The sequence below is a fragment of the Aulonocara sp. 'chitande type north' Nkhata Bay genome, linkage group LG14 (assembly GCF_057382095.1).
Source record: "Aulonocara sp. 'chitande type north' Nkhata Bay isolate Kocher_YH1m ecotype deep benthic linkage group LG14, A_spYH_male_GT1.1, whole genome shotgun sequence".
Taxonomy (NCBI): domain Eukaryota; kingdom Metazoa; phylum Chordata; class Actinopteri; order Cichliformes; family Cichlidae; genus Aulonocara; species Aulonocara sp. 'chitande type north' Nkhata Bay.
The window spans coordinates 13557613-13567303 of NC_141357.1; the positions used below are offsets into that span (position 1 = coordinate 13557613).

Consider the following 9691-nt stretch of genomic DNA (forward strand, 5'->3'; position numbering starts at 1 on the left):
GCACTTGTTAAACTTCCAAATATTTTTATTCACTTAATTGTCTAGTTTGCTTGAATTCAGATGCGTGCTATGGTTACTCTAGGCTGGTCTTGGTAGATTAATCGCTACTGTAATGCACTCCGAACGCATTATAACGAAACGGTATTTATCGAGACTCAAAAATGCTAAGTGAACCTTTAATTAGGCCTACACCGAGCTAGTTTGGATCACCATCTTTCTGTGGCTAACATTTCACCGCGGGGTGCGGCCTGCACGCCTTGGCTTAGCGTGGTTGGGGAGTTTTTTTGTGGCGCACCGCATTACATCTGGACGTGCGGACTAATCAGTCAGCCTCCATCAATCACTCTCACGTTTACCACCTCTCCATCACCTCCTGTATTACAGGCACTTAAATAAAAAAAAAGAAATGCACGACTGTTTTGCAAGGAGGGAGGCACACACTGAACGCATTTACCAGCAGAGCCCTTATGAGGGGTCTGGGAATTTAAATATTCACTGTTGACACTGTGCAGACCTGGCTGTTGGCCAGAGCGGGCCCGCTGCTCCGGGGGCCAAAACATTTCCCCATTCTTACTTAACAGTTAGAAATTACCTCGAAAATAATAATCACACGAAGAATTTGACCTTCTAACTTCATTGTAGCTTTAATTGTGTGCAAAGAAAGTTGGTGCAGTTGTTCCGCGCAGCTGCTCGTTTTCTGCATTTCTAAACAAAATCATAAATAATAACAACAAAAAACTCACAGGTCTGTTTTTGTACTGTGCACGATGACGTTCTGTGTGTTTACATAACCTGTGCACCATCTTCACAGGAGTCACAGGATTTTCTGAAGCTCCAGAAGGTCAGTGAAGCAGTTTATATATTTAGAATACGTCAATTAAGCTTCATCAGACTGTCAGCATTATGCTGCATTTCTGTGCGGACAAATAATTACATTAGAACTCGGTTTCACCTGACCACGTGCAGTCTTAAAAAAAAAAAACTTCTGTGGAGCCTGCTCGTTAATGACCAGCTGCCCGGGGCGTTTCACAAATTACAATTACACCGTTTTATTCCGTGCAAGTGGCTGAACTCCAACGACATAGGCGCAGATCTTTAAACGCAGTAAACCTCCTCAATATGAACATTTCTGTAAACACCTGAAATCTTGCAGGCCTCGGTCATTGCACTGTAGCCTTCTTGGATGTGACTTGCCAGAGTTTGCATTACAATTCAAGGTGAAGGCACAAACGCATCTTACATTTAGACATAAAACAAAACAAAAAAACAGCGTCACAACTAAAAAGAGAGCGAACGCAGCACAGAACCGCATTTGATTTAAATAGATACATTTTGAAAATTATTGTAGCATGATCATCTCATTCCATGAAGTTAATTAGGTTCAAGCAAGCAAATAAACGAAGACGGTAGCATTTAATTTAATCAAACATCAGTGGATATTTCAAGTTATCATTTTATCCTGAATGGATTTTGCATTAGTAAGAAGCCTGCATCCTGTAGTGATGAATCTAAACTTTAAAGTCCGTAAAGTGTAACACTGTAGCGTTGAAAGTAATATAAAATATACACGTCTCAATGTCTTTTATTCACAGGTGGCACAGAATTTAGCAAATGCTACAAATTATATATTAATAAGACCTCCGGAATGAACTGCGAGACTCAAACACACTAACAAGACTTAAAAAAAAAAGTAAGAAAGAAAGAAAGAAAGAAAGAAAGAAAGGAAACTCCCCGAATCATTTTAGCGTCTCTAAATCGCCGTTTTCTCCTCGTTTCGCTCCACTTTCGCTTTACTTGTTTTTCCAAGTTTCTCCCGGGAAAGTGAAGTGACCCGCAGCCCACAGCAGCAGCGTGCAGCGAGTGCAACACAACTGCCGATGCACTGGACATGGGATTTTTTAACTCGCAATACACCACGTTACACTACAGCGCCCACTACATGCAACGAGCAATTCCAATACTGGAGCGGACGCCTTGCACAAAGTTCCTCCATCGCACCCTCAACTGTAAAGTTTACGCTCTACTTCTGCTCGACTTTAATTATTTTCTTCGCGACAACATCACGGTTTGCTCTTTTTTCTTCTTTTTAAGCGGGTGAAAGTGAGGGTTTCCTCGTGGAAACGAAATCGTAACAGAAACTATTAATAGAAGCAGTGATAACAGCGACAGTCTATAGGTATATAAGATGGCATGTTTCAAGAGAAAAAAGAAAGGGATGTTGCACCTACTCGTGGCCAGTTTCCGTGCCCTGCCTTTGGACCTCATGGTGCCAGTCTCTCGGCGTGGGTTTGTTTGGATTTTTTCGTCAATCTTTTTTTCCTCCTTTTTGTTTTTTCTCTGTCCTTTTTCTCTGGGTTTCTCAATCCAAACGCGCTATCTCTCCAGCATTGTCAGTCTGGACACCTTCGCACATGCGCACAGCCAGAAATCTGCCGGCAGCAAGTGCCAGAAAAAGTTTGGGACGATTTATCACTTTGATATTAACCTGATCTGGTCAAGACGAGTGAATCGCGGACATCTCATTTCGTGTCAGTTTTTCAAACGACCACAGAGTGAGAAAGCGGGGCACACTGCAAAAAATGTCAAGAGTTGATGTTTCACATTTAGCCGTGTGTTATTTCTTTCTTCTTTTTTTAAAACCCCAAAACTTTACAAAACTTTTAAATTGAAGTCTATTCATTAGATGGGAGACTTACGCTCCTATGTATTTTGATTAAAAACAACAACCCCAAAACAAAACAAAACCCCTCCTTACAAAGACCTAAATTGGTGGATTAAAAAATAAAGCGGCGATTCACTACAAAATTAGACTGAAAACTTTCCCAACAAGTTCACTTTAGTTACTCTGCCTCATGCAATAGATTTTATGTACTTTTTAAAGACATTAAAAAAAGGTTTTTCAGATTGAGCCCTGCACGCTTTTTTTTTCTTTAAAAAAAGATGGATAGCTATTTTTTGCAGTGCAGTCAGCACCCCGGATCTATGGAGTGCCGAGGGCATTAATTATAACGATCCTTACTCTCAATACTCTCAATCCTTACAGCGCACCTTTTCTCTTTAAATGACCTCACATTAATCAATGCTCACTTGAATTGCCGGTGCTGAGTGTGGTCATTAAAGATTTTATATATTTTAATTGTGTTTTTGAACATTATCCCGAGCACTGGAAAATGAATTAAAAAGTTCCCCCTCCCTCACCCGCTTGGGCACCCGACTGACAGCTTTAATATGAGAGTGACCACGTTTTCTTTTCCTCCTTCTTCTTCCTCCTTTTTTATAATTCTTTGTGTCACTCCGCTGACAATTACTAATACGTTAAGAGCTTAGTATTAATGCTCTTTTGAGTAGTTTCTGTTGAATTTCATCTCGTGGTAATTGCTGAATGTTCCAAAAGGATGTTTTTACTTGATTTAACTGCGAAGGAGAGGGTTTCTGTCAAGAAAGAAAAGCCTTTTCTCCACACCCCCCACCTCTGCAGGTGGAACAGACGTCCCCTTTTTCTCCTGTGGATTTTAAGGGCCACATTTTTTTATGATTGCCGTCCAGGCAAAAAGCAACTTAATATACTCACTTCATCTCATATATTGCATTACAGAGTAACATTTTGAAACAGAGTCATCAGCAGAAACCAACCACACACAGGAAAGCAGATCCTCGGTATAATTCATTTTATTTGGTAACAACAAATAAAATGAGTAAAATCGGACCCACACATCAAGAGCTGATATCTTATCTTGTTTATCCCTGTGCAGTGGGAGCCTATTATAATTAAAGTAATTGGCAATTAATTAGACCCACAGGAGATATGGCTCCTCTTGCAGATGAGCACATTAATGGCTGTTTTAATTTGAGCTATCGATTCCAAAGTGCGCAGAAACTGGCTGAACTTGTGACATCATATCTTCTGGCGAAAAAGAAAAGAGTGAATGGATGAATGAATGAATGAAATAACAGACTGGTCAAATTTAGACAATGTAGTGTGTTCATACGTCCACGCCGATTATACTGCGGATGAAAACCTCTGTACACACTTTCAGCTTCTGCAGATCACATTTATCTTCTGAAGGATTTGATTTCGGACCCTTTTGATGGGGCAAAAAAAAAAAAAAAAACACACCGAATCTCACTGTAAAAATACACACCGGTTATACTCAACTGGCAACGCCAACAGACACACTGTGCACGCCTCTATTAACATATTCTATATTTTTATTTGATTTTATTTATGTAGCTCCGTGTTCACTTAAAGGGCAGAGTTGAGAGGTTAATGCTGATACTTTATTGTGGTTGTACCTCACCCTGCCTTTACTATATAATGACATAAATGGTGCTATTAAGTGGGTTGCGCCTATACACCGTGAAGGTGGCGCGTCGGGCGTGCACAAAACACACCGCACACCGACTGAGAGGGAGAGAGAGAGAGAGAGCTTCAGGCAGGGCGCTCAATTATCCTAAATGGAAACAGTTTTCATTCACCGCAATAACTCACTCTTCTCTTCTTCAGTCTTCTTCTCCCCTTTCGGAGCATTTTCCCCACTACATATTTTATCACGACACGCTGATCCCGATAGTAGTGCAAAGAGAGCCCCGTGGGCTGTAATTATTAGACATTAATTGGGCTCCAGACACCAATTCCAAGCACTAAGGCAGCCTCACATCTGCACTTAACGTTAAGTCCGCATGTAAAAAAGTTAAATTTCAAATTGTGTAAAACGAAGAAAACTTGCCTGAAACAGAAAGCGTTTGGGAGGTTTACTGTAATGCAACGGCGGGTTCAGCTGTGGAGGGGTTAAAAAATAACACGATCTGAACAAGGGGCTGTGGAGACTAAAAGCGAAAAGGGAGCCTCCGGCGCAAGGAAATTACCAGGGCCCGCATGACCTTTAAGCAACGTAGCCTAATCAATCAAGTGATCAACAGTGATATTTATCACCACGTTGTCCCACCAAACCAGTCTGCGCGATCAAAATAAAGGATGTAAAATGTGGATATTTACGTTATTTGATGATGTTAACTTCGACATTAAAATCAAGGCACACAGTATAAGTGTCATTTTATTTCACTTTTAATTTATTATTATTAATAATAATAATAATAATAATAATAATAATAATAATAATAACAATAATAATAATAATAACTACATTTCTCGTTTCATTGAATAATAATATAAATACAAAATATGTTTAGAATGATTAAAAACAGACAGATAATCGTTAATGGAAAACTTTTTTTTTTCAACAATAGGCTACATTTTGGTAGATTTGGTGTCCTACTGTAGACCTGTATAACTGTACTGACTTTATTATTATTATTATTATTATTATTATTATTATTATTATTATTATTATTATACGTATATATATATATTTTTTTTTCTTAAAGGCAATTACTATTTTGTCCGGTGCGTGCTGCCCCTGTGTGGCTGCACCTGTGTGGAGAATTATCGGTTTAATCAGTAAACAGCAGCACAAAGAACCGCTAAGGCAGTATAATAATACTGCGCTGGAGACATTAATCCATCTTCACTGGGAAAACACTTGGCAATACCCTCAGTTAAAATAAAAACAATGTGTAGGCTGAAAAAAAAGACAACTCCTTAAATACAGTGTAAACGTTGCTGTCCCTCGCAGGGTTTAAAAACAGACATTATAGACAACATTTCTATTTGTAAATATGAACGCACAGCACAGTCATTTATCCTAGCTTGCCTACAAGATGCAAGTGATGTCCTTTTATTTATTGCAGTGTTTTTTTTAATGGTTTTACCATTTAATCACATTTTTTTCCTGGAAGAAATTCTTTGCTCTGTTTTCTTATACTTATTTTTGTATTATCAGATAACACAACGTCAGATGTATTTTTTTTTAAGGTAGAGGTAGTTAGTTGTTTTTTGGTTTGTTTGTTTTTTAAATCAGTTGGTTTGTTTAGTAGAAATATGCACATAGCACATCATAATTAAAATGAGATAAAAGAATATATATCGTTCTTTGGAAACATGTTTTTCAGCGACGGAACAAGGCTGACACTGATTATAATTTTAAAAGACTTAGTCACACTCCAAATTTTAAACTTGGATGATTTTTTTTAGAGTAGTACAATTAATAAAAAACCCAAATAGGAAAATGTGATATTCCTTTTATGCTCACGTTTATTATTTTTTATTATTAATTCAGGCTGTGTCGATGTGTACGGAAGGCCGAACTCGTTGAAAGTCTTTCTTTATACTATACCCCCCTCTAGTGGACGTCATCCAGGAATGTTTGAGATTCTAAAAAATAAAGTATGAGTGACTGTCAGTGTGTAACCATCCAGCAGTCAAACGTCAGCCCTGTCAGTACTTTCCAGGTAGATGCACATAGACTATGGACCTCTTCCCTGAAATATAGAGGACTGCATGATAACAAGTCTCACAAACTGTGAAATTTATCATTGGACCACAAGAAGAAAAACTTAAAAGCAGAAGGTAAAAGTGAGAGATTAATGGGCTGGCCTGGCTGGTACTGAAGTAAAGTGCATTTTAACTGCGTCTGCCCTCAGAGTCCAGCAGGGCATACAGATTACGATGCGCTCCGGAGACAATTTGTGAAAGTACTATTGATAGGGCTGGTGTTGTCGGTGGACATATTAATCTCTGAGGACTGGTTGATGAGCAGGTCTGATTCCCTCCTCCCACGCCACACATGATACAAGATACACACTCATCCCATCAATTTGCAACTGACTGTCCTCTTGCACCAGTCACATCAAAAGAGAGATCCGAGATGTAATCAATAGGACAATCGATCAGGCTAATTTATTCCCGTTTCCAGTAACAACAGACAGTGGGATCCTTGTCAGGTTCCCGGTTGCAGAGCAATTAAAGAAACACACAAATGGATGCTTAGGCCACAGAAAAAGTCAATAACCTCCAATAATGCGGGCAGCTGACTGCTTACAGCTCAGTTCATCTGAACTTGAACCAGACAACATAAAAATAAACTTGAAATCTTTACAGCTATACCACATGTATGTATTGAGAGGTTTATTCCAGTGACCATCAGGAATCTTTCTCTGATCTTTTGCCACAAATATTGGCCTCTCCATAGCCAGGATGAAGAATCTGCAAGGCACTTAAAAGTGAAAAATGGGACAGAGAAATTATAATATGAGTCATAACAAGCTATAGTGTTATTTAGACATACACATTTTATTTTTAGGATGGTAAAAAAAAGATCCTCTGTTTTTCTCTTGTCGTTGTTCTTGTTCTCTCGTGAGATTAGTATTTGCTGTAAACTTGAGCTCTTTTGTTTTAATTAAGCTATATCAAATCAAGATGGAACATAACACTGTTATGTTACGTCTGACAAAAACAATTCATGGCTACACTACTAATGGTAATCCATCCATTCTCTTCTTCTTATCCAATTCAGTCTGTTCCAGCTGCCATAGGGCGAGAGGCGAGGTACACCCTGGACAGGTGAAGGGTTAACACAGAGAGACAGACAAGCATTTGTACTCACACTCACACCTACGGGCAATTTACAATCACCAGTTAACCTAACCCCACTAACTGCATGTCTTTGACGGTGAGAGAAAGTCAGAGAAAATACACGCAGACACGGGAAGAACATCCAGACTCCACACAGAAAGGATTTGAACCCAGGTCCTTGCCTCAAAGTGCCTTCTTGCTGTGAGGCAACAGGGTTAACCAACAAACCGCCGTTCTGCCCACAAATACAAATGATGTTTGGTATAATTAGTGCAATTCTTCCCATAATACCTGCTATAGACGTCTAAGTGATAATCTTCAAGTACTTGCTGTGAAAACTGAAACAAAGCAGCTCAGTTTTTCCCCAAGTTAAATATAAGTTGTTTCTTTTTAATGTACCATTTGTGTTTTATAATTATTTAAAGCAATAATACATTTTATGTTCCAGACTCACCAAAATTCTAGCAGGTTGTGCTTTTGCAAGTTTGACATTTGCAAGTCAAACATTTGAACCTATCTCTTCTCATTGTTTTACCTGACCTTGATTCATTCATGGCTCAAAAAAAAAACAATCAGTGATAGAAGTGATGCCAGCTGTCTCAAGTACAACATTTTGCCATTTTTACATGCACATTCACATGCATGGTTCCATAAAATTATAGTGTCACACATATTATCCTATCCTAAAAAGGGTCCAAATGATATGGTTATAAATCTGTGTGGTAATGCTGCTGGTCTAAGGCCATTGAGTGTTTTTAGGAATCTGACATTGGACATTGAATGGTTTCCTCATCAGGAAAAGAGGCTTTCTGTGCTGGCTGTGAGTCTTACAGTCTGGTAATAGCATAGGCACCAACGTCCTGGAGGTGTGACAGTCAACCACCCTGCAAAGCTGGTGAACGATGGCTTCCAGGAACTCACCTTTACCACTTGATACACAACTTGGCAGGAGTGAAACTGAGATTTGTTGTGGAATGAACACTGCCTATTTGCCTTGTGGTAGCTTTGTTTTTGTTCCAGCTCCCAATACAGGTCCTGAGTTGTTGCTTAAAATGATGTCACCTGATTCTCCATTGCACATTTGCAGCAGATCCACCTTCTTAATTTCTACCAATTGTCTGCTCACAAATTTGTTAAGCATTACAAAAAATGAGAACGGTCAATGGGACCATAGATGTCTTTGAGGCTAAGACCTCAAACAGCTCTGTGCCAGTTCCTGACATGGCACAGATACATATGCCTGCTCTTAAGAATTGCAGAACCAGCCCAGGTTTGTCTGTCTGAGCTTTGGTATCTCCTGTTGAGTTATGGTGCAGAACATAGTTTCTGTTTAAAATGAACTGTCTGGCCATAGTCAAGAATGCAGTTTGTCAGGAACTGCAGGTTGTTCTGAATGGTAGTAATTGTCACTCATAGTTGTTTGGAGGGTTATGTTGTTAAAGGTCTCTACCCAGTAACTACAGCGTTGGTCTATCCCTGCTGAGCATGAAACCATAGAGTGTGTAAAAGTGAGACTGGATACCAATCTCAGCTGGGTCTCTGGTGGGACTCACATGAGCTCACCAGCCCTCACTGTATTTAAGGGCCTCTGTATTTTAGAGCAGTTGGGGCTCAGGAGATTGAGCAGGTTGTCTACCAGTTGGAAGTTCAGTGGTTTGAGCACCAGGTGCTCCAGACTGCAAGCTGAAGTGTTCATAGGCAAGATATATTTGTACATATATTTATTCTTATTTTTCTCATATTTCTTATATTTTGTTTTGTTTTTTATATTTCTTGTATTTTGAACATCACTGTTGCTTTTGGGAAGCTTGCACACAAGAATTTCACTCACATGTGCTGCCAGTGTACCAGTAATGTGATGTGACAATACAAGTGATTTGATTTAATTATTCCCAGTAGCCACTTCATCCCATCCTCTCCTGTTTCAATATTGTCAGGTGTCAGTCACCCAGCGATCCCTCTCTGCCTGTCTTGGTCGTTTGTTTACCTCTGGAAAAGGAAATAACTCTCCCTGGAATACACCCCCTGTTTTCCCAGATGACCCTGCCTCTCTGTCCTATTTATCCACCATTTCCTCCCTGTCTATATTCCCCACTGCTCAAACAAAACAAACGTATTCATCCATAGACTTCCACTGGTAAATACAACCTATGAACTTGTTCCTGTCTTATGTCACCTTTTGGGCCCAACAGTGTTTTCATTGTATTAGAAAAGAGTGTT

General features: G+C 39.4%; 1 protein-coding gene across 12 annotated transcripts in view; it reads right to left on the bottom strand.

Annotated features, from left to right (window-relative positions):
* mecom (MDS1 and EVI1 complex locus) overlaps positions 1-3081 on the bottom strand; it is a 126271-nt gene extending 123190 nt beyond the window's left edge. For all 12 annotated transcript variants that reach the window (XM_086261079.1, XM_086261074.1, XM_086261072.1 and 9 more), the window contains exon 1: positions 2229-3081. In XM_086261079.1, coding sequence (XP_086117205.1) covers positions 2229-2265 — 37 coding nt within the window. In that variant the 5' untranslated portion in view covers positions 2266-3081. The remainder of the gene's footprint in view (positions 1-2228) is intronic.
* Between the last annotated feature and the right edge of the window lie 6610 nt (positions 3082-9691).